A 26,051-nucleotide genomic window follows, 5' to 3' on the forward strand; every position below is an offset into this window, starting at 1 on the left:
CAGCTGTTGGAAAACATTGCTCTACATCACAAATATTGAAAATGCTAGCACAAGGGATGGTATTTTGAACCCTGAGGATTAATATGTATCTCAATTACTTGAAAAGAAACTTTTCCCCATGATAGTAAGAAGTCTATAGTTAATACAAATACAGAATTATATAGTAAGTGTATAATTAGTTCACTGGCCAACTCTCCTGACACAGAATGTCATTTTTCAGGGCAGGCTTATTTTTATATTATAATTAATATCAAGTACTGTGCACAGGGAAAACCCTAAGTTTACCTAATAATGACAATTTCTGAACTTACTGTTAACTGCAGGAGATGGAATCTACAGTTGAAAGTTCTGTAAAAATATCAATTCAGCGCTCAGTAGTAATTTGCAAAAATGAACATACTGTGTAAATCCCTGGTGACCCCTATACCTTGAATACTGTTGGATTTTCAGACTTCCTCATCTAAAAATGGAGATAAAACTAAAACGAAAGGTATGAAGAAAGTCAGTGATAACCAAAGGTGGTAACTCAGTACAGCCACGGTTGCTGTCGCATATAGAAAACACACACTACCAGGAGTCAAATTCTAGACAAACACTTATCATTAAACTTATCCATATTTTAAACCAATTAATCTACCTAGTCATCCATATCCTGCCTTATAGGCTATTTCAAAGTTAACTACGGCCCTTGGCATATCAAGCAAGGGAACCAAAAGGAGAAATACACTTCTGTGTTTCCTAAGATTTTGAAGCATTCAAAAGCATTACAAAAAATATTCCCTGTGCTGAAAGCATGTGTAGTGACATACACTAATTATTATTTATTTTTACTTAACACATAGAAAGAGGTAAAACAAACAAAAAGCAGAAAAGAAAGGCGGAAGCAGTAATAAGAAATACAGGAAGTCAGGAGCTCTAACTGTCCTCTCTTCTATGTCAGTGCAGACCAGGAGTGCTGTCAGTCACAGTGTTCAGCAAAATTACATTCGGCATGGAATAAAAGAGAATTCAACTAGGTGACAGAAAAATGCCTGACTGAGCTAAACCTGAGCTCCTGTCCTGTAAATTAAGTAGCATCTCTCTGCAGTCTAACAAGAAACCGTGGACATTTAAGCCCCTTACAGGATGGGGTAGTCGAGCTGGAAGTGCCATTAATGTGTAAACCTGTCATTCTCCTTTTTGTTCTCCAAATCCTGGTGAGGATCATCAGACCTGTGGCTGAAATCATCATATGAAATTACAACAATACTGACGACTCCTGTTTCTAAATGTCCACATAAGTAAAGGAAAATCTACGTTCAAAACATTTGAAAAAGCATTTCAAATTAATTCTTAGTCATGTGAATTTTATATCCTTTCTTATTGGTAGTATTTTCATGAAAGCAACTCTGAGATCTACTGCAAGGACAACAAAATCTCTACATTAAAGATCTCGTAAATTCTTTCCAAGAAAATCTTTCTTGCTACATGCATATTAAGAACTGACAGACACGTAACTGATGTATCTTATATGCAACAAGAAATACAATGAACTTTATATAATTGATCCAGAATTATTCAGAAGTGACTGACTATGCTTTTAGGATTTTAATCATACCACCTTACAATTAGCAAGCAGAGACTTAATTGCTTGCTCTGGTTCATTTCTGAACTTAAACTTGTCCATATCGTACTATTTTCTCCAAAACTTATACAAGTTAAAATGAACCCAGAGAAATTATAACCGCTCTCAATTTTCAACACTGCCAAAGTTTACCACAAATTAAGATGTAAATGGAGACTGTATAGTTCTGAGAACGATGCAGCCAGTCATGTTGCTCTGCACTAACATTACATTAATCTTGATCCCCCAAGAACAGTAGAGCAATGCATTCCAAACCATTTTTGTCTTCGGAACTGACAATACTAGCTTTGTGTTCAGCATCTGAACACAGAGAGCAACATTTTCTAGTTGGGTTTTAGACACATTTTCTCCCCTAAAATTGAAGTCACACATCTAAAATTTCACAAGACACTTCGAAAAGTACCCACATCTTCAATGACCTTTGCTTCAAGAAAGACTAATAAAGACGTAAACTGTACAAAAAGAATCATGCAACTATGACTCACATGTGAAACTTATGTTGACGCATACATCCTCTTAATCTAGTGCAGAGCTCTTCACCCTAGTTTTATACCAGTTTGGGACACCAGTGGAGTTCCACTACCTTTCCTTGGTCTTAATGTTCTGTTCTTGCTCACACCATGAGGATACTTCCCTGGCATCAGAGTAGCACATTAATATGAAATCCCAGTAATACAGAAATCACCATCAGAAAATATTTCAGGTCACTATTTTGATGCAGAGCTGGTTACTTCACTGCTGTGCAAAAAGCCATTAGCAGAAAACACTGTTCTATTATTTTTCCATATATGTCCACACATTATAGCTAACTTACATGGTAAGATATTACATAAATTAGTATCATTGACAATTAGTTCATTGGTGGTCTAAGAAGTAGGAGACAGCACTGTAGATAAAAGAGTAGAGGCAGAAACTTCTCGGCCTTACTGATTTAATTTGAGCAGATTTCCACTCTGCTAAGATGTTAATGATATCGCCTGGGCAGCTGCAGAATAGCTGAGAACATACTCGATCAGCAAAGACCCAAACAACTGGGAAGAATGACTATTTCCGCTGAGACACAGAACAGCTAAGGGAGCATTACGCAAACAGAAAATCAGCATCAGATTCAGGCACAGCTGGAGCAACTGAAAAGGTCTCTATTAAACAACATCCTTTTCCCCAATTATTTTTAATGTAGCAACTCCTAGGTATAATACCTCACTGGCCATGACTTGCAGCAGTAATGCTGTTCTCTCTGTCTCCCCATTTTTCAGTATTATTCTTAGGCTACACAGAGATATTTCACCTGTCACACAACCCTTACTGAATCAGTTTCCCACAGTGAGATGTACTGAAAGACTTTGAAATGAGAATCCTTGCCATGTCATTTAAGAGACACAGAACAGAAGCACCATCGTTTTTCATCCCTTGTTCTAACCTACTTTCCAGGCAGAATTGCAAGGTATGAAAATCCTTTACGTGTGTACATGAGGCTTTTACCCTGCCACTAGTCAGCCACAGTCCGTGTCCTGCCAGATACATCTTTCAAACTGTTGATAGTATTTGAGTGCCTAACTGAGCGAGAACTGTCACAGGAACAAAGTTATTTATTTATCATGATACCGTGTCAAACGTAAGCAGTATCCACCCTAACTTTTACCTACTTGATGCAGTGTTAGCACACCACAGTCTGAATCCAAGGCAGTCTGTGACAAAATGGATCTGCACAGATTATTCTTACAGGACGCCTGAAATGCAATGGGATCTTCTCTTTGGGGATACCTTTCTGTCACTCTGATTTCATATTTCTTTCCTGCTGTAAATGCGTTTCAAAAATTAAATATTAGGAAGTACAACATGTCTACAAGTCATAAATAACTTTGATGCTGCAAATAGGAGACATTTATCCCCACGTAAGAAACACAGCCCTCACCTGTAGACAGTACCTGTAATGACAGAAGAGTGAGATAAGATGACACACCTTTTAAACTTTTTTTCTTACTGCTGGAATTCTTAGGGCATTTGCCCACAGTGAAGTAGACTGAGACATCCAAATTAATCTCATCTACACTACCAAAAATTCACCAGATGGGTGTTTTAACTGTTATTGCAGCCTCCCTTCTTACTTTACTTCCGCTTCACAGAGTCAAGACTATGTATTTCATTTTCTCACTATGGAGTCAGAGTGTAGCCAGACACACTGTCTGGGTACAGTCAAGTTAAGAGGCTGTCCTTTAGCTGGCCATCACTGCAGGGTCTCCCCTCACCCTGATCAGGATCTCCTTCAGCCTTACTGGCACAATGGCATCTATGTTCACTACCTAACCTGGTTCTGTCACAGTGTTTTGGTTGAGTTTAAGAACTGACTATTAAAAGTGTTTAAGTTAACCTAGATCATTTTGACAGAACCACGCTGGTGAACAACTACATGTGTTGTTATGCTGGCAGAGCCAAGGAGGCAGTAAATTATGAAGACTGGAAAAGAGGAAAAGCAAAATGCAACAAGAACATGAATCACCTGCGGTCAAACAACACACCTGGCTGCAATTCAGTAATGCATTAGTTCACGGGTTTTTGCTATGCTAGTCATCTTTGCCCAAATTTTGCTAAACTACTGAAAAGTTTCTGTAGTTGCCCAGCTTCTTGGAATTTTCCATCAGAGCACAGGACCCACTAGGTCATCTGCACTGCTAACAGTGGATAACAAGCTGATTTCATTTTGGCTTTTTTTTCCAGCTCTGCCTCCATCTCCTGGTTGAAAGTGAGGAGTTTAGGTTTCTCTCTAGCGATGTGTTGAGAATGGTACTTGGCAGGGTGAAGCCCTGATGCAAAAGTCTGCACGCATTTAGAAATAGACCAAACTCTATGAAGGCCGAATAAAAAAGGTCCAAGTCAGGTTCTATATAAAATAACTGAACTGAAGCCTCATTTTGTTTGAGCACATTAGGAAGAATCTTCTGGGAGTGGAACCATTGTCAAATGGCTCTCCCAGTGAGTAGCTGGTTTGGATGAGTAGAGCTCAGGGAAGTTAATACCCAGTACTGAAAGGAAGCAAGCAGGACAGGACAGAGCAGAGCTGAGAGAAAGGCCACTGGGGAGAGCTGCTCTATAGGCCAGGTAGGGGCTGGCTTTCATAACCAAAAGAAAGCAGAGAGCGGGAAAAAAGCCCTTTGTGATGCTCCATGGTGAGCCAGTCAAAAAGCTAGCTCTTTCACCCAGCATGCTCCCCTCACCTGTTTCATTCCTGCTACTCGTACATGGCTCTGGAATTGGAGGCAAGAGCTGGAAAACAAAAAAATACAATCCAAAAATACATTTTTTCCACATTAAAAATAAAATACTGAAGCCATTGGAGTAGTAAACTGTGGAAACATTCTCCTCATAAAATCCTACTACTTTCATTATGCCCAGAGAGACCTCCTCTCTGTAAGTGAAATCCTGCAGTCCCGTATAAAAGCTTTAAGTGATTATGCTGAGAAAGATTTGGCCCATAAAGGTAACCATGGAGAAGAGATGGGATCAAGCCTATAAAAACCCATAAAGATTAGACTCCATCACATAAGAACAAAATACTCCTTGAAGATAGGACCAGCACGTGCAGCCAGGCAGGAAATGCACCTGCTACAGCTTCACCGAGTTCAACGGGGCTTGTTGAAAGGAGACACTGGCCTTTCTCATTCTCACGGGCAGTGTAGGGAATAAAGAGAACATTTTAAAGAACATGAATCACCTTACCACTTCTGGAAGCACCTTCTTCGCAAGATCGTGGATGGCTTTGATCACAATACATATAGATGACAGGAGGAATATGACACCCAAGATAACACAAGCTCTGGGGGGGGAAAAAAAAAAAAAGAGAGAAGTAAATGTTAAGAATATATTTGGAGTTGTCAACTCTCCCACTGCTGAAGGATAACACACAACAGAATATTAATAATAAAACACCTTAAGGGGCTAAAGATAGAGACTTGAATTAAAGAAGAGAATGAAAAGAAATGTCCAATTCCTCTCCACTTCTTAAATACTGGATTATATGTGAGAAGACAGGGCAGACCAGATGATGTTTCAGAGTGAGAGAGACAGACATGTCTCTCCTACTCCTGATGATTTATCATAGAGTACTCCAGAGGTCTATTTCTCTTCGCTTGTTTGTTTTGCTAGGATCTCACATTAAAATTAATCAAGGGAACTTCATTCTCTTTACCAAACGAGGACAGACCTTTGGTAAATCTGGTCAGTAACATATCAGAACCTGAAACATCTGTTTCCTCCCCTAATCTCCAAGAAAAAAATATTTTAAGTGCAGATACTAAAAGAAATCAGCAGGTTAGGTGCATCACTTTCTAGGCTGTCCAAGGGTGTCTCAATACCTAGATAAGGATCAGAGTCTGATCAGATTAGGTGCTGTGCAGAATTAGACTCTCTATTCCTGCTCTGCAGAGCTGACCACCCAGTCTTATGAAAAGCAAACAAACGGGTTAATGAAGAGAAGATAAAGTAACAGAGAATAATTAATAGAGAATAATTAAGTTTTGTATAGGACACAGGCACAATGGGGCTTACAAAGCACATAATGCATACCTAGAACTTCTCAGTAAAAGAGAAAACTCTTGCTTTTGATCAAATGTACAGACCAATACTATTCTGAGATGGAGTTCCTCTAGCCATGAAATACGACAGAATGTAAGGCTTTGATTTCCTCTACACAAACAATAATAGCCAGTCTATTACGGTACTGAGATATCCATAACTCCATTTTACTAACAGCTCTTCATATAAAATTCTATTACTATAGATAGGTATACAGTAAGAGAATTTTAATGTTTAAAGCATGAAAGAGTTAAGAAGTGATATCTATATGTACATTTTTTTCTTCAAAATTTGTATTTCCCTTGTAATTCATTATTCAGTACCTATGTTAGCTCAGTTTACGGATGCTATAGTTATTCCAGTAGCACGCTACTATTTTCAACAACTCAGACATCAGGCCATCTGATGGTTGGCACTCATGTAACGTTCACAACAAGCTCAATCTAGAGACTGGAGTTGAACTGGGATTGCTCTGCAGCAGTGGCACAGGTGAGTAGCTGCTCACTTTATTCCCCAACACTAAATCACACCGTCGACAATCCACATAATCCCTCAGACAAGTCCTCAGTAAAGGGGCTGCCCTTCTACAGAGGCGCACAGACAACATGCAGTCTAGCATCCTTCCTAGCAACGGAGTGGTATGCTCGATGACGTACTCGTCTCAGGTAGATAAAACTCTGCCACACCAATTTAAGAGAGATGTTTAACTCCTTTGTAGCAAATTGCAACACAGTCTTCATTCTTGTTAAACTTAACCCGTTGTAAAAAGTAGGCAGAAAAGGCTTGTGACAGTCTGATTACACTAGTCCTTCCCCTAGACTCAAACACAAAAACCTGGCCCATCATCTGAGATAGAGAAAGAAACTCACAGGATGGATTCTCTGCAATCCTGCAGTGAGAGGGGATCATTAAATGGTAATATGGATGGGAGGAAAGTTCATCTGCCCAAAAAAAGGAGTGAAACTGAAAATTAGAGGGCTTTCCATTTTCTATTGCACATTTGCAAGCAGATCCCCATTCTGCAATAGATTATTTTCAGAGATTTGCAGTTTCACTCTGAATGGATCATCACGGAGAGATCTGTTCAGAGTCTCTTGACCTACTTTTGTCAAATTCAAAACTTTTCAGTACCACCTTTATGTATAACTTCTGTACTATTTAGCACTACCATAACCTAAGAAACTTATACTGCACAATCCTTCACAACAGATTCTGTTGTAATTATTTTATTTTTTTGGATGAGGTACAGAAACATATACTAAAAGTTTGCTCATTTACCTGGGACAAATGCAGGCATTAGGTAACTTGAACACAGAACTAGTCCACAAAAGTTGGCTGACTTGCCTAAGGCCATTTGCTGAGCCAGTGACAGGTTGACATAAGATACATATGCTTCATGTAAGAGTATGCTGACATTTCATCTGAAAGCAACACTGAAAGAAAAGCTTTTCTATCATTCCCACCAGGCTTAAACCAACACAGCCACAAATCTGTGAGTTGGGAACAACAGATTAAACTTCCTTGTGCCGATATGTATTGTTGCACACCAAGAGTATGGGAAGGAGAAGACCACGAAGCATCATCACATTCCCTCAGCATACCTCCTATTCCCTGCACACATCTTCTGAGGAAGACAAGCAAACATTCCCTAAGGCCCTGACAGGAGCCTTGCACAAGTCTACTGTGTCCAGGGAACCAGAACTTGCCCTGACCACTGGCTGGATGCAGTTCTCACATATGTTGGAGAGTTTGGGCTTCTCTCTGTAAACTCTCTAACCACTCAAGCCTAACAGCAAATATTCTGCATCTTTGCCTATGCCCGCAGATATGTAAGGACTTCAGCAACCTTGAGCTGCTTCTCTTATTCCCCAGATAAGTTTTACTGTGTCAAAAGAATTCCCATGCACCTACTTAACCAGAAACAGCTAAAAATAGAAAGAAAAAAGGAAGATGTTCATAACAGTGACAAGGGTATTAATAGCACACAGAAATGCAGTCTGAGATTTGAATCAGCATTCAGTCATCATATTTAGCAAGCCTAGCTTCTCCTTTATATGCTGCCTTTTGGAATCCACAGCCATGCAAAATTCATGAGTAATGGCATAGTACTTTAAGTGCAACATGTTTCTTGTCTTTCTGAGTGTATCAATTTATCTGCAAAACCACTAGAACAAAATACTGCATAGTGTCTTCTTTCAATCTCATTTCCCAGAAAAATAATTTCTATCTAGACTGCAAATCATGCAAAATTCGACTACAAATGTACAAAATAAGTAACCTCCAAAAACTGAGCTGAAATTTTAACTGTAGTACATAATAAACAAATTGTAATTGGTTATTGTAAGCTTGCTTTATTTTCAAGCCATTAGACAGTGAAAACTTTAATACAAGCCTGCTAACTTCCATCTGCTAACAATTATTCAACTGCTTTGTAACTAAATAGTGTTTCCACGAAGTGCACACAAAAGGCATTAGTGCCAAGGTTGTTGGCAAATGCAATTTCATTAATAACATTCAATTAAATTAGATGAGCCAACTGCTATTTCTAAACAGGTTCACATCAACTCAGAAGTACCCATAAAAATTAATGAGATGAGTTATACAGAAGTGAGGTTTGACTGAAAACCTGGTGAAGATTTTACAGATACTCCTGGCTTGAATCACCATAGTGTAATAGATGCTTCTCAATCTCCAGGTCCCCCATGATCACTGTCAGCAATTCAGACACTCTGGAGTAACTAGTGGTCCACCTAATGCCCTCATATTCCAGAATATTGGTATCTTCTTGCTAAGACATGAGGGTACTCTCTGTCCAGCAACACTCATGATGAACACCAGTACTGCTTGCTTACACCTCCAGCAGCCATTGGAGATCATATACTTATTTTAAAGCCATTTCTACGTGAGTTAGTATAAGAGCTTCCCACTAAATATTTACTACATCATTAGAGATATAACTGATCTATAACACAAAATAATTGATCACTACATGTTTGACAGGCAACAGAAAAGATCTAATGAAGAATGCATGAATCTGAAAATTCCCTCAGTTCCATGTAATATATGGTTTCTAGAAAGAAGGACTAACAGAGACAATTTAGTCAAAACATTTTGAAACATAATGAAAAAGCATGATTTGATTTTCAGAAACAATAAGCTTTCTGGAATCTTTCAGAATGCAGTATAGTTTAAAGAGTAATAGACTAATTCAGAAAGGACAAGGTGAGGACATCTCTCTGATATCCAGGCAGTAATCAACTTTTAGGTCAACTATAGCTCAAACCTCCAAAGGTTTTTTTCCTAGAGCAATGGCACTTGGAAGAGTAATTAAAACTATATCATTGAGTTATCAGTAAAGAGAACATAATATTATGATTTTAACAGTGAAATCATCAAGTCGTCTTTAGTTTGCTGTAGGTCTTGGTAGCAGATCATGATATGCCAAAGATACTTCCTGATGTGCTTTTGATGCAGTATTTCTATTTGAAAATCCAGAAGATAATATAAAGTATAATTCATTGTATTAAAATATGAAATCATCCATTTTGTCAACTTTTCAATATAACTTTGTCACAGATGGAACATACCGTTAAATCAGTTGTACTGCAGCCTCAGGCATTGAGAGTGAAATTATTTGGACTTTGAAAATTGCCAAAGACTTTATACAGCGTTTGAGCATCAGTTACTGCTAGCTCACTTCTAGTGGAATTCAGAAACATGATTATGTTTAAATTCTGAAAACTAAACTCATGTCTCCAATTTAAAGCTTGGTTCTGGGTGTGCTACAAACTGACAATTTCCAAAAGACATTCTTCTGAAAGCAGTACTATAGCCTATATACAACCCATTTACATTTATACAACCCTATAAATACCATTTTGCATTACACCGGTCCTGGATATTTGCACTCACACCCATCAAAATAGGATCAGTGTATTCATGACATACAGTTGCTATACATCCTCTATATTACATGACATACATCTGCCACCTCATCTTTTCTGTAACACATTCCCTGTACAGAGTTCTAATATAAGAATTCTACATTTTGATGACAAATTCTCACAACTCATAAGGAAACCAGAAGAGGAAATCTATCACTGTAAGCACCTGATAGTCTTTCCCTTAATCAAAAATTTGTTACTTTGCACAAGTTAATGGCTTTTAAGCAAGTACTGAGCTTCAGATGGTTCCATCTCCACAAACTATCAATTTTCAAGCTGCTATTAGTAAGTTACCATTTTTTCCCTCTTTTTATCACAAAAATTAATTTCCCTATGAGAAAAAAATCCAACTATTCAATTCATTTGCATCTAGCAGACACAGCAAAACAGCCTTCTAATTTAGAGATTTATCCTTAATTCTGTCCTACATTTGTAGTTATTTGTTACAATTCCCTACGGGTAGTGATAAGACTAAAGTTTTGTAATATTTCCACCACAGAACTAAAGACTAATCTCACCCAGATATCTGTGGTGATTAATCTTCAATGTAATAAAGCAATTTTACCTTTAGTATGTCTCTTGCCACACTGACTGCTCTGTACATGAGTTGACCCATTCCAGCCAAAGGGACTGCTCTTCCATGTAAGTGGTAGTCAGCCTAAAGACTGCAGATTTAGACTCTCAGATACCTGTTTTGTAACATTTTGTAAAAAATAAATAGATAAAGTGACAAATACACCCCCAGTGACAAGCTCTGCTATATACTACCTCAAAAGGATCTGGGGTAAGCTACACAAGGGTGACTGATAACAGAGTTTTCCTCATATCAGTTGACTGCTATAAAATAGCCACTGCAAGAGGCTTCTCTTCTTAATTATCATCCTGCTGTCTTTCTGGCAAATGGAATACAGTGACACAGTACCAACAAGGGTTTGTAATGAAGCTCTTGGTAATTACACCCCTCAAGTCAGTCTGCTCTCTTATGCAGCAAAGCTGGTGCAACAGAATTAAGGATTCAGAAAATATTAGCGATGCAGATGAATACAATCTGCAAAAATGTGTTACCCTGCTCTTGGCAGCTCACAGAGACAGTTGTTTTGGGGCAGTGGAGAGGGAAGGGGGTCTCATGTACTTGGTAGTATGTCTGCTGCATCCTGGAACCTATTTTACCACCACACTTCAAGTTCATTAAAATAGTCCCTGAAATGTGATGACACCATGTGGGTAGATTGTCAGTAGCAGTCTAATTACTTCCCAGTTTTGTTAACATCTGATACACCTAAAATGCAATATTAAAAGCCTAAGTTTCTTGTAAAATACTGTGCTATTCTGCCACCTTTTTCATTCATTGCTGTATTTCAGATTACTTGTTCTTTCTTGATTACACAGGTTATGGTTTTTATTACTTTTACCAGTGTAAAGAACCTCACAGAACCACAGAACAGCCCAGGTTGGAACAGACCTCAAAAAAATCATCTGGTCCAACCTTTCATGGGAAAGAGATCCAAGATGAGATTATCTAGCACCCTGTCCAATTGCATCTTGACAATCTCCCCCGATGGGGACTCTACCACATGCCTGGGGAGGTTGTTCAAGTGATTGGTTGTTCTCACGGTAAAAAATTTCTTTCCTGTATCAAGATTACTTACCTTATTAATTGGAAATATTGCTTACCTTTTTCATGGAAAATATTTTAATAATTTCAGCAGAGCTACAGAGATAAACATGACAAAGAGAACTGTGAGAAAAGACATTACGAACCACTAGCATTTGTATTAATATTCTTTAGGTAGAAACTATATTCTCACATTTGCAAAGCTGCTATCAAAACAAGCTTCAGTTCCTCACCCAATTCTCTGACAGCTATGATACTATAAATACAAGATAATACTCTTAATTCCTACATACAGTTCTGATACCTTCCAAGAGTCAATTAGTTTATTTTAATCCTGTATTTTCTTGGTTGTTAAGAATCTTACCATGATATATTTTTCTAAGAGAAATGAGTTTTCCACCATGGGAATAGTGGAACAGTTTGCCCAGAGAGGTTGCGGAGCCTCCATCCTTGGAAGTTTTCAAGACCCAGCTGGATAAAGTTCTGAGTAAGCTACTCTGATCTCACAGCTGACTCTGCTTTGAATAAGGGCCTGGGCTAGAGACCTCCTGAGGCTCCTTCGAACCTGAATTATCCTATGATCCTATGAATTTTTATTCACAAAATCTTTTATCTCTGCAGGCTCTGTCAAGATCTTTCAGCACTAATGGCTCTTAATAACCCACAGAAAAGGAAATGCTAAAATCTCTACAGGCTGTTTTCACCGCTGGAGTGAAGAGGTAGTGTTAAAACTATTACTTTGCAAGGAACTGTAACTTAGCATTAAAATTAGCTGCAGGCCAATAAAAGCAATATGAGCTTTAAGCCCAGGAGTAATGTGAGCTTTTTCAGCAAAGCTGAGCAAATCAGTTTTATGATGGATACAGGATTTAATCTCTGAATAAACCTGCTAATGAAACCTCTGGAGTTTAAGAAAAAATTTAAATGATAATAGTAATTAATTTAATAAAAACTATAAATGTGCTAGTTCCTGTTTCCCTATGATTTGAAAGGATTTTAGTATTAGTGGGTGACAGAGTGAATATCACATATGGAATCATTCAGGGGAAGTCACATGGCACAGCATGCAAGGCAACTGTCAAAGAGGTTTTTGCGATGTTAGGAGTTTGGAAAATATTTTGAGCATACATTATTCATTCACTTTCTAATTCTGTATCTCTCTATATATTTTTCTCAATTGTCTCCTGTGTCTAGCCACATGACAGGAACCCCTTCGTATCTCTTCGCTTTGCTGGTACTGTTTTCATTCTTTCTTCCCATAACCAAACACAAATTACATTCTGTGAATGATCCTTCATTAGTAGCTTGGAGCTTGCAATAATCTGCACCATGTTTCTTCTAGATGACAGGCAGTCAGCCTGTTTAAACAAAGCTAGGCCTACTTTCATTTAGTATTTGTATTATGGCAGCTGTTATAGTCTGATTACAGTAGCCAAGTATAAAATTCCAGTCACAGCCAGCCCAAGATTTCTCAAGTGTAGGCAAAATTGAATACTGATACTCAAAGGGTGAGAACTTGGGAGGAAAAAGCTCAATTTTTGGTCACCAGCAAATGATTTTCTGGTGGCAAACCAGTGGGTTCTGACCGATAGGGATGAAGTGGAGTATGGCAGAGAAAAATGGAAGAGGACTCAGAACTAAGTCGGAGGACAAAGAATATGGAAAATGAAAAAGTCAGGGTATGTTTCAGAGAGAAGGGGCTGAAAGTGTTTGTGCTGGTTGCAGATGAGAGCCTCTCTTTGCTGTCTCTTCTCTCGATCTCAACTGCAATCCATGTCCTTCCGAGACACACAGCTTTTCTTCTCCCCACAGCTACCTTCTACTCAACAGCAGCCTCTGTTTGCTATCTACACATCCTAGTCTGCTGTCACACAAGTGAGGAACAGGAAGAATTGAGCAAGGACCATTCCTGCCCCCAAGGAAGAGTACGTAAAGAAGCAGGGGAGAGGCCTAAGCAGCTGTGCTAGGAATGTCTGCCTGTGCAGCAATAGCCACCCCAGACACAGCAGGGACAGGCAATGGCAAAATCTGTAGAGCTGGGTACCGCATCTCTACAGCGGGAAAGGGCCTGTTCAGTCTACTGCACACTGTGCCTGCCACAAGCACTAGTCTGCTGCCTGTTATTTTAAAAGGGGGTATTAAAATTATAATGCAGCTGTTCACTAACATTTGTTCCTTGCTACCCATTCTGCAATATTGCTGAGATAATTCTAGCCACATTTTTCATTAGGGTGACATCCAGAACTGTGAAAACTGTAAAATCTGCCTCTTAAACCCATTAAAGAGCTTACTCTAAAAAGAACAATTACTAGCCACTGTGGCACACTACTGTAATACACAGGCAAAAGATACAGTATCAGCCTCAGTCTTGAGATTCCTGCTGCTTTGTCATGCTCTGCTGCTAATCTTAAGCTTCTTTGTGCCCAATTAGACAGTTAGATTGCTGTTTATGTTTGCGGTGCAGCTTATCTATTGCCAGGTTTTGTTACTGAGGAGGGCTTGGACATTAAACTGTACAGAATCACAGCTGTTCAGAGTATTTACACACCTGCCTGTTGCTGGGTGAAGAGGGAATAGAGTCACTTTAAGAGGCACTTTAAAAGGAACGAAGTGGGCTCGCTGTTCATCACACATGTTCCATAATCCACCTCCAACTGCCAGAATCCAGATCAGCATCGTTACAGCTACTCCTTTTTCTCACCATAAAAAAAACTCCACCAGATTACAAAATAAAAAGAATTCAAGTAATAGTACAAATTATCATTGAAAGCTGATTTCTCAACTACTACATTAAAAAATATACTGTGTTATCACATGGTCTAACCTCTTCTTAAAGAACACAGAGGGGAAAATGCTGTTCATATGTGAGACTCAGATTAGCTATGCTAGGGATCCATTTCATGTTGAAAATGTTACAGGCCTTCTAAAAATTTTCTTATCCTCATGAGTTCAACTAGTCACTGCAGAACAGGGTATTTACATACTTTAAAATCATGGACCTGAACCAGGACAACAGTTCCATAAATAATTTGATTCTCCAGGTATTAAATATCTGCCCATAAAAGCTAACAGACATTTCTACATCTCAGAGATTTTTAAAACTCTTATGACCTGTTTTCGAGCTCCTGGTCTGCACAGACTGTACAGTTGCACTTATGGTACCTTATAACCACCCTCCTGGCTTGCTAAGAGCTGATCATTGCTCTTAGCCTTGTGCAGGTGATCAGAGATTCTGTTCTTCCCCTGAAGCTGGAAATTAAAGCCTTTTCAGAAGTTCTGTAATATTCATTTTTATGGTGATTATCAAATTCCAGTAGAGAACAACACCTTATCCCTGGTTTTATATATATATATATATGTGTAAATACTAGGCAATATACACAAATACTACCTAATCAAGTACCAGTGAAGTGAAAGGCTTTCATAAATTAAATAGACTTTGGATCTAGCTCCAGTAAAATCTTTGCCAAGTCTACAGATGCCACACTTTTAGAAACAGATTTTAGAATGTATAAATATATACATTTGCTATTTCATATTTAATATAAATTCTATGTGTGAGGATTTTGTGTGTGTGCATGCATAAATGTATGCATACATGCATTTCTGCCTGGATAAGAGCAAAGTTTATGATTGCTTCACTTTTGCCTGAATATGGGATAATGGATTTATGGAGAAATGATGTCATTTAATAAGTCAGACTAATGAAGCACCTCTAAAACTTGGATCTAGCGATGTACCTGGACGTAGTATTTCAGCTAAATATTTTAGAACAAAGAACAGTTTAGAAATTTTCAGTATGGTTAAAACGAAACTATATTTCTCCTCCTATAAAGCAGACATTCAAGCATAGGTGAACACTTATTTTGCAAACTCTGCACTGTGCTCCACTGGGTAGGAGAGTCATGCGTGTGCTATGTGAGGACCAACTCATGCTAGCTGAGAACTAAACAAGAGCTGAAGAGGTAGGTTCTTAGCTATTTGCAGTTTGTAGGCTATCTCCATACATTTGACATTTTTCCAGATCACTTAGCTATTCCATTCACTCATCACAAAAGAGTTTTTCCTCCAGCCACAGAGGTTTGCCCTGAACTGTGGGTAGGTGTGGATTTTGCCATCTGTGCTTCAAGTCTCTTTCCTATGTATGGCATAGATAAAATTATCCACAGTTTTTTCAATGTGACTGGTATGTTGGGTCTGAATTGAGAGAATTATTTTCATTCAACACTATCTAAATAAGACAGTGCTCATTTAGTTGGGCTAACCAGTTCAGCAGAGTCAATCCCCACATTCAGTACTAATACTGAAAATTAGGTTGTTTTAATTCTGTGAACCAAGAGAGAACCACATAGCGACCACATAGATCAGTACACTCTCTTATTTGAATCGGTGGAAAACAAAGAAAAGCCAGACCTAACCTGGCAGTATGACAGCCATTTCCTCCCATAAAAGGTGGTTTCTGACTCTTTTAAACTGTGGGTGCAAGAGTAGGATACATCACAGTCCCCATACTGCATGCCTAAACGTAATACACATATATTGAATATAACTTATGTAAGGCTCCCCATGACCAAACTCTGGGGTAAACACTCTCAAGTATTGTCATCTGAACATAAGCAAGAGAGAAAAAAGGGTTACAACAGATAGAAGGAGTGGTCACTCTGTCTTAGGGTCTCACCTGTCATCACATTTTCTCAGTAAGAAAGAAGTTTTTATACAAACTCACCAGCCAGTAACTCCCCACATTTGTCCACCAGCCACACAGATGCACCCACTTCCTTTACCAGCAGACAGTGGCTCTGCAAGAGGTGGTGATGGTGATGGCTCTTTAAAGAATCTGCACAGGGCAGTAATAAAGGGCAATTCCAATGATCACCCTCAATGCAAAAATCACTGGAGCCTCTGGAGTGCCCTGGACTAGATCATAAGCAACTGGACAAGAGATGATAGGGCGAAAGTAGATTTACAATTCAAATAGATAATGTAGTGCAAAGCAGTAAGGTGTCATTTCATGAAACCATACAGCACTTTTCCCTAGCAACTGAAGAAGGATACCATGTACATAACTGATTTCCCCCATCTTTCAAAAATTAATTGCACCAGAAAGTAAAGAGTGGGAGAACAAGGTGTCAAAAGAATATTTACCCATACGATACCCACGCTGACAAAGGCAACACCAGAGCAAAGGACAGTTCCTTCGGGTATATTCAGTTCAGAGTGGGTGTCTACTTACCATACACAGAGTTGTACAGCTGATTTTATTATTGCTATTTACTTAAGTCTAAATTCCAGAAAGAAGGTAACTAAGCAACTGGTAAGGGTTTCTAATCATTTGCCTAGGCTTCTCCAAAGGTCACATGCCTAAGAAGGTGTAAGGTTATAAAAGAAAGACTGTTCCAATCTGCATCCTTCTGCTTGATAAACATCCTCCAATTTGTGGCAGTATTTGAAACAGTAATATGCCTACTTGCTGCACTGCCCTATTTACCTGAAGAGGCTACTTACAATCAAAAACTGAACACAGGATTTAGATATCCTAATTCCCCATGTCATACTGTTATATGGCTGTTTTAGGGATATGGTGTAGTTGAGAACAGTCAGTGTTAGGTTAATGGTTGGCCTAGATGATCTTCAGGGTCTTTTCCAACCTAGATGATTCTGTGATTCTGTTTCACCCCTAGTGCATGAAGTCCTAGGAAAGGGTCAGAATATCCTTGTTTCCTTCCTTCCTTCCTCTCTTTGTTACACATCCCTACGTAACAGCTAATCCATATATACAGATAATCTACATAGTAGATTCCTAGTTGTCCGACAACTGAAAAGCCCAGTGAACCACCACTGGGTTCTTCTTTCATTAGACAGAAAAAAGTCACAACAATGCTGAGCACTTCTAAACTGAAGCTATATATATACACACAGATAAGAATTGAGATGTACATCTTTATCATTGAGCTTAATTAAACATAGGGGTAGGGTAGTGAAGGATGTAAGAGATTTTCTAACTGTTGCATCCAGCATTCTGAGTCACGTTTCCTATTTACTCCATCCCTGAGGAGCAGTCAAATATCTTTCTTAGAGATTGCTTTTAGCTCAAACTAAATTAGAAATTCTTGGATTAAGCTCTTACAGTTGTGCTCTTCTGGATGTCAAAATAGATGAGAATACCAGTTCATTCTCCCCATAATTTAAGAACCTATTCAGAATCAAATCCTCAGGGCAGGCATTTTTCACTTGGCCAATGGGTTCAGCATTCTGACAGTATCAAGTTCAGCTGCCACAACTGAGGTATAGTGTGTGGAGATGAAAATTAAGTTACAGACACATAGCAAAGTTTTTAGATAAAGTTTAATTGCAAAGCTGCAAAGACTGAAAGACCTTCCCAATTCTTGATCCATTGTTTTTAAACCTAGCATAAGGTGAGAAAAGATATGCAGAATAAATACATGAGCAGAGGTAACTGAAGCCACCTGCTGTTCCAGGTAAAGTGTCATCTTACCCACAAAGAAAGAGCACTCCAGAATCACATGCTTCCCCACCGAGGAAAGGAATGACTATTTTCTCCTGGTAAAATGCTTTCTCAGCAGCAGGTGGAGGTATGACAGATATCTGCAGCCTTGTCTGCCACACAGTAGACTATCTAATTCTTGTTATTTTAATAATACTGCCAATGTCTTGGACTACAGCTTCACCAATATGAGAAAAAAAAGACATATCTGCATTCATTATGTATTATGTCATGGCAACACAGAGCACCATGAGTTTATTAGAAATTATTTGCCTATGATACAATTTAATTTTCTTATTACAGTAATAAAGGAAAGAATAGCTGGAGTCTGACATACGCAATACAAAAAAAGAAAAAAAAAGGAAAGGATGAAACGTGAGCATTCTGCTCCTGGCATAATCCAGAATGCTCCTTATGAGTAAGGTTTCCTATTTACTCTGGCACTGGGTTAGGAAAGATGTTGACAGACTGATTCTTGGGAAACACAGAATTTAACTTGGTACCATCAACAAAATAATATATAATAAACACCAGCTGCAACTGTCAAGAATCACTATGTTAAATATGCTATACAGAGTTAGTTTTTGCAGTACTGAACATACAAGCTCAAACAAAACCCAGCAGCCAAAAAAATCCTAGGAGAAATGGATCCTACAGGCATAAGCAGATACTCAGTCCTGTGCTGCATTGTACAGAAATGCAAGACTGTAGCTCTGTAATGTAACGATAGAGATATTGCTTTATAGCTTCGGAAGTAGCATTACTCCATTTACTCCATTTGACCTGAACAGGCTGTCAACTACACTATTAACTTACTGTGAGCAAAGTCCTGTTTTCCTGAGCAGAGCGTATCAAACAAGAGATGTTTCCTTTGTTCATAGTTTTGAGAGCTTTCCAACCAACTATATATAAAAAGCTCCATCTTTTACAGCTTTTTCACAAGGCTGTGTGCCTGAAGTTTGTTATTCTGTTTTCTCCAATCCTTCCCTTTTTTAGCGGTATTTCTCACTTTCTCCTCACACACAGTTCCAGCACTCCAATCCAAATTCCTGAATTTAACAGATCAAAGAGCTGCCCTTTGGCTGTATAGCTAGTTACTAGTTCAACCTCTCATGAGACCTTTTTCCAGGTCTCTAAAGCTTCAGTCTTCTATTAAGAAATTACTTCTACTGCTATTTACCGGGTTTATTTATGCACATGAAAAACCACTGCTACCACATCAATTTCAATAAATTTCTTCTTTCAACAGAATTTAGTTTTGCTTCAGCAGCCTAATAAGCTGTTATGTTGCTAAAGATTTACTAAAAAGCAGACCATTCAAGAATATTTGTACACTGGTTATGGAAAGCAGGAAAGGGGGATCACTCAGATTTCTTTGGGCATCTTGAATGGTGCAGTGATCATTTAATGTTCAAATCACAAAACAGAAAATTGGATTCAGACTTTTCAACTAACAACCTGTTCTAATCAACCCTGCTTTGAGGAGGGGGTTGGACTGATGACCTCCAGAGGTGCCTGCCAACCCCAGCTCTTCTACAGCATAGCACTGCAAAAAACTCTTACCATGAAGTATAAGCTGTACCTGGCCCAAAATGCATAGGTGGTGGGTCTACTATATTTTTTTTTTTTTTACACTCTCTGGTTTATGAGCTACATCAGAGTATATTCCTTCCTCTTAGCTTCTCCTCTTCTGAAGAAAAACAGGGAATTGCAAGAATTTTACTTTGGTTGTAAATTTTCATCTTTTGTTGAGATTCCAAATTATTTCTCAAGTTATTTCAGCACTCTTGTCTTTCTTGGCTTTCTTCATCATTGCTTTGTTGATGATTTGTTCAGCACCTCCTGCAGTCTGTCAACATCTTTCTTAACCCAGTGCCAGATTAAATAGGAAACCTTACTCATAATGATCTGCAAACCAGCAGATCACACTGAGCAAATCAAGCACTCATGAACTATGTACTCTGAGTATCTTCCCAGATATCTGTAGTTCTTCCCAATTCTTGCATTGCCTCAAGATCTACAAATCTTTCAACCACTCTTCTAAAACATATGAAAATGTATTAGCCTGTTTTTCCCCTCCTTTATTTGACTGCCAAAACAGAAAGATGATGAAGTGGGAAACTATTCCAAAAGTACCAGTAACAAACACATCTAATATTCATCCCACTCCTACATACTCTTTCATTAATGAGCCAGCTAAGCAGAATCAGTGTCTCATATGGCCTTACAGTGGTTTATACCTGATCTTGGTGAATATTCATTATATTTTCAAAGCCGCTTGGTATATTTAAAAATAAAAATTTCATCATAATTTCATCATAATTTAAGACATACCGTGAACATAACCAGATATATCTTTTCACGATGACTTAAGAAAAATTCTCGTCAATAAAAGACTTGAAAAGCCTGCCAGCTTTACAGTCCATCAATGTCAAAGAACTTTCAAGAAGGGCAAATCGCAGATATAAGTTAAAATACATTTTGCAGTTACTACATGTGAGCCACCATGAGAATCAATGAAGACATACATTATATAATTTTGGTCACATGTACACTGAAAAACTGCCTTCTCATCTTGCCCCAGAAAATGAGAGAAATCAAACGATCTAATAAAAATGAAACCAAATAAACTGAGTTAAACTCAGCAGGACAAATTTTCCTGAAGGTTTCAGCACTACAATTCCCCCGAAGTCAAATGGAAATGCATTGGTTAGCTTAACAGAACTTGGCACAGCAAGCAGTTTTGTACTGTTCATTCTGAGTACCAGCCCATGAAATGTTGCATCTCTAACTTCCATATGGCTACATGTTAAGTAAGATTACACAGTTCCTTTACATCTTAGCATTTTATTCTAAGTATTTAATTCATAGCACATCATGAGTCAGGCTGTATTCTCTGTGTCTTTTTCTGGGGTTTTGTTTTTCATTCTTTCTTTATGTTCTGTCCCAATGATGTCCAACAGTTAGGACTGGATCTAATGTTGCCCTTCCATGAGAAGCTTCCCACTGATTTCAACAGATTTTGGATCAATCTCTTGCTGTCAAGTTTATGAAACAGGAAGTTTTATAAATTTGCAATACATAATTAATTGGCAATTCCACCTGGTTTTTGTCAAGGAGCTCAGGTTATTTTCAGACATGTTAGAATACACAGACAAATGTAATATTTAAATCAATAAAAGAGAGACCTATAAATAATGAACTAAACTGAAGTCATGCAGGCACATCTTACTCTGGTAAACAGTTGTAATGCTTTTGCAGAAACACAGAGTTTTGCACAGGCTCCTGCAGTAAGGCAAAGCATGGCCAGGCATACAGAAACAGGAATAATGCACAGGAATAATGCCCTAAGCACCTACATGAATTTGCACCGAACTGTCCAGGAGTCTGAGAGCAGACTTCCCCACTGAGGCACTGGCACACAGAAAACAAGGACTGTGAAAGAGCAGGTGTAGTTATAGGCACATACAATACAAAGATTATTTACAAGGCAAGCAAGCAACCAGAAGGAGTCATGCAACATTTTCCCAGTGTACAGGGAAAATAATTACATGGAGCCTTTCAAGCAAGATATTGATTAAGCACAACAGGAAATTAGAAGTGTGCCTCCCTCAAAAATGTGACACAGTAAGAATTGCCTTGAGAGACACAACCATCTCTTGGCTTACTGGTACTATGATAATTCTTCTGTCAAGTCTAGAAATGAAGAGATAACCAGACTGGCTATCCAGTGATTCATATTTCCAGCATATGGTAACATTCTTTCACTCAGTACTAATCTCATCCTGTAACCTTATCTGTCTTCAACCAGAGGGTATGGCAAATAATTCATTGGCTTAATTTAGCCTTATGTAAAGCAAGGGTATTATATGAAAGCAAATTAAAAATGAGCATAAAAATCAGGAAAATGGGTTTGCTACTTTGCTTGTTCACTTTACTGGCTTAGCCATAGGGATATGTTGATTCTTCTTTTGTATTGGGATTTATTTTTTCTATAAAGTACTTTACAAGGTTCACTTGAAAAAAGCTTAACAGAAGGAGATTTCAAAAATATGTTAATTGAATGTTGACAGGAATCTCTGTGGACGCCCACAAAAGCAAGATACTCTGGAAATGTCTGTTAAGATCTCCAAATTTGTGCAGGAAGACTAATTTTAATCTCATATTTCTGGATTTATTTTTATGAATCAATGCCACATCAATCTTCTATGGCCTTTTATTCCAAACTGTTATGTATGGAGCCCTGCCAGAAAGAAACTCACAGCACTGGCAAGCTGTTGCATGAGCCTGAGTTAATGCATGTAAAAATACTGCTTACTGTTTTCTTAGTTTTCAGGAAAGGACTATGAAGACAAGTTATAGTCCCCTCTGTGTGGCTTGCTTTTTTTTTTTTTTACTTGATCCTACCCGTTATGTAAAAGCTCAGTTTCATCAGGCTTGCCTTCTTGTAGAAGGGACTTCATTAGAGGTGTTTCAGAACAAAACTACCTTATTCCCCTTTATTGTAAAATTGTAGGCCATTCCAGGAGATAGTTGAACTATCTTCAAACAAGCCAGATGGGATACTGCTAGCAGTGGCACCACAGAACAAAACCAAAGCAGATCAATGTACTGCAATTCTTCACCTAGATGCACCCAATTTTTGAGTAGGAGGTTAAAGTCTTTTTTTAGTCACTAGCTGGAGCAACTCTTGAGCAACAACTCCATCTGATCTTCTCAGCTACCACATGCATTGCCAATAGAAATGCTGCACAATGCACACTGATGCAGAATATAATTTCCACTGTGATCAATACTGCACTGAAAATTAAACTTTTTTCCCAATGGATCTATATAGCAAGCATTAAATATGCTTGCTTTGCAAGCATGTACTTTTTTCCTTAAAGAAGATATGCAACTATTGATATACTTACTTTCCAAAACAGCAATAGTTCTGTAATAAAAAGGGCATGCCTATCTCTCTCTTTGTACAGCAGTTATAATAAACTGTGTCAGCGTACTATCATATCACTAATACAGGCTCAATATTATCAGATGTTCTGTAATCTCAGTTTCTAATAATATCACTAGCAGTTGAGTGATTTACATTCAAAGAGAAGGGATTCATATTCCCATCTTGTTAAGGGAAGCACAAATACAATACAAGCATCAATTTTAAGGGAAGCACAAACAGAACACAAGCATCAATTTTAAAAACATATTCTGGTAAGAATAATGCTGTAAGATGAAAAATAAAAGATTTACAAATCCACTACAGATTGCAAATACAGTTCATTTGATACAGAAGCTGCAAGGAGAAAAAAAAAAAAAAAATTGCAAAGCCCTAACAATTACTATCTTGGCTGAAAAGAAACTGGAAATCCCAATGACAGGGAGGTTGCATGTTTGGGACCAAACAGGAAGTTGGCAGGAGGAAAGAATTCTTGCTGACATGACAAAATGTTTTTTGTCAAAGCTCCGGAATCTGTAGCATCACAGCTTGACAGCAAAAGCTCTGCAGGCCTCTACCACAGCCAAAAGTAATTAAGTGTACTTACATGTACTCCCTGTGTGCAGAATGCACAGCAGCTGCGTTGCTGTAACGCCACAAAACTATCGCTGATGACAAAACGTCCAGGGTAGCATCAAACTGAAAGAGATACAGAGTCAATTGTTTTGTGGGCCATTAAACGTGCCCTGTACTAACAGTAATGCATTTACTATCCTGCTGCACAGACACAAAGCAGCTTCACATAAATCACTTTAATGAAAGCAGGATTTACATTTATTAAATGGATCTTCACATTTTTGCCATATATTATTGCACAATGATACACTTCAGAGCTCAGGAAGTCAGTCAAGGGATTAAAAACTTTATTTGTAATCCATCACCTGAGGAGAAGTTCAGGAAAAAAAAAAAACCACCACAATCTGCCACTGTGGCACCACAAGAGTTAAAATACTAATATGAGTCTTATACAAAGACTCTAAAAAAAAAAGTGTTTGAATGTGCCTCTTGAGCATTCATTTTTCCTGCAAAGCCACTAATTTTCTGCAATAGAAGGTTTTGTTTCAAACCAAGCAAATACTAACTTCTTTTCAAAATCCCATTGTATCCAGATTCCATGTTATTCTGTATCATCAGCAAAATTGCCATGTTTGTATTTCCAGTTAATGAAGACATGATGTCAGGTAACACCAAAAACCAGGCTTGTCCCACTCCCCATCCTTAAATCAAACTTTCTATGGAGTCAATCTAACCTTCAAATTTGAAAGCAAAAGACAAATTACTTGAAATGAGTCATTTTGCTTGTCGTTAGGAATTTTTTGTTCTGCCACTAATCAGGAAAGTCATGGCAAATACTACAGAGGAAAGCTGTCATCCCGAAGTCAATAGGAGTTTTACCATAGACTTCAGTAGGGAAAAGGGTCACACAAAGTTCAAAGGAAACTTCAGAATTTGGCTCAAGTTCAACAACAGACCTGATTAAGCTGAGACACCTGGTGAATAGTATCTATCAATGATGAAATATACGTACTAATATTAACTCCAATATAAGACTTAGTAGTCAGAAACTGAAAAAGTACAATGAAAGTATCTTTACTATCCTTTCAAAGGTATGATTTCAACAGTATTTTTTCTAAATCATCATTGACTTTGCACACCTTGCCATGAACTTACAATAAGAAAATATACAGTATTTCATGCTCAAAAAAAGCCCATTAAAAAAATGGTAGAGAATATTTAAATTGTATCTCTACTTACGGCAAATCCAAATGATGATGCACTGTATCTCATTACGGAGACAGCTGAAGGAAAGAAAATATTATTTACAATCACTTGAAATACTTTTTGTATCCTTTCTTCTTCTCTTGTTTGAGAGCTACAAAACTAGTTTCAACATATGGGTTTAGTTTCACCTGGTTCCCACTAGAACAACCTGACCAACACTTTAAAAAGATCTGCAAGAAAGGCCATGTGCTGCAGGAAGTGGTTAGGTCCCTCAAGATGCTTTTCTTTCTTCCAAAACTGTAATGGGGCAGACCTTAGCGTAGCATTCAGAAACAGTCTGTTTATGAAACATGCTACATTTCACATGCAGTTTTGAGTAAAAATATATTGAAACCACAATTTCAAACTCTCGGAAAACTTTACATGTCTCAAAGTGCTCCTTGCCCCAGCTAGACACAAAATTCCACCTGAATTGGATGACAGAAAACTATGCAGGCCCATCCAGACATCTTGACTGACATCTTTTTGACAAAAAGCCTAAGGGTAATTCACACAGCCCCAAGAAATACTTCCATCAGTGATTTCCAATCGAAAAAACATTAGCAGGAAAAATTTTGACCAGCTCTGATTTTGACCGCATACTGCCTCTAAAAAATAAACAAGACTTTAAAAATGGGCTAACATCTAGAAAAAAACCTATCATTTTTATCATTTTACTCCATGCATCCTAATTCTATCATCTCACCGTTCCCAATTCTAGGTAGTGTGCAAGAAAAAATACCTTTCAGTAGTCCAGAGGAATATCAAGGAAGAAGCAGAAAGCGACGGAAGAGGCCATCACCTGGAGATGGGACTTAAAGGGCAACTCTCACAAGCTAACAGCAATACTACTGCTACATCAAGCTCTCGAGCACTGAGCAGCTCGAGCCTTCTTGCTGTGTTTTGTAGACTGGCAAGTAAGGACTAACCAAACCTGTGCTCCCTGAATAAAACGCACAGCACTCTAGTTCCAATATTAAGAAGGCTTGGAATAAAACCCAAAAGGATTAATTTTACTACTCTTTTATGAACATGTATCA

At 38.1% G+C, this 26,051-nt stretch overlaps 1 protein-coding gene across 1 annotated transcript in view; it reads right to left on the minus strand.

Annotated features, from left to right (window-relative positions):
• The window catches only part of TMEM163 (transmembrane protein 163), a 105,321-nt gene that overhangs the window by 16,429 nt on the left and 62,841 nt on the right, over window positions 1-26,051 (minus strand). The window contains exons 3-5 of the mRNA XM_074873720.1: window positions 25,006-25,049; window positions 23,798-23,889; window positions 5,342-5,438 (exon numbers count right to left, since the gene is read on the minus strand). Coding sequence (XP_074729821.1) covers window positions 5,342-5,438; window positions 23,798-23,889; window positions 25,006-25,049 — 233 coding nt within the window. The remainder of the gene's footprint in view (window positions 1-5,341; window positions 5,439-23,797; window positions 23,890-25,005; window positions 25,050-26,051) is intronic.

This window comes from Strix uralensis, chromosome 6, assembly GCF_047716275.1.
Source record: "Strix uralensis isolate ZFMK-TIS-50842 chromosome 6, bStrUra1, whole genome shotgun sequence".
Lineage (NCBI taxonomy): Eukaryota > Metazoa > Chordata > Aves > Strigiformes > Strigidae > Strix > Strix uralensis.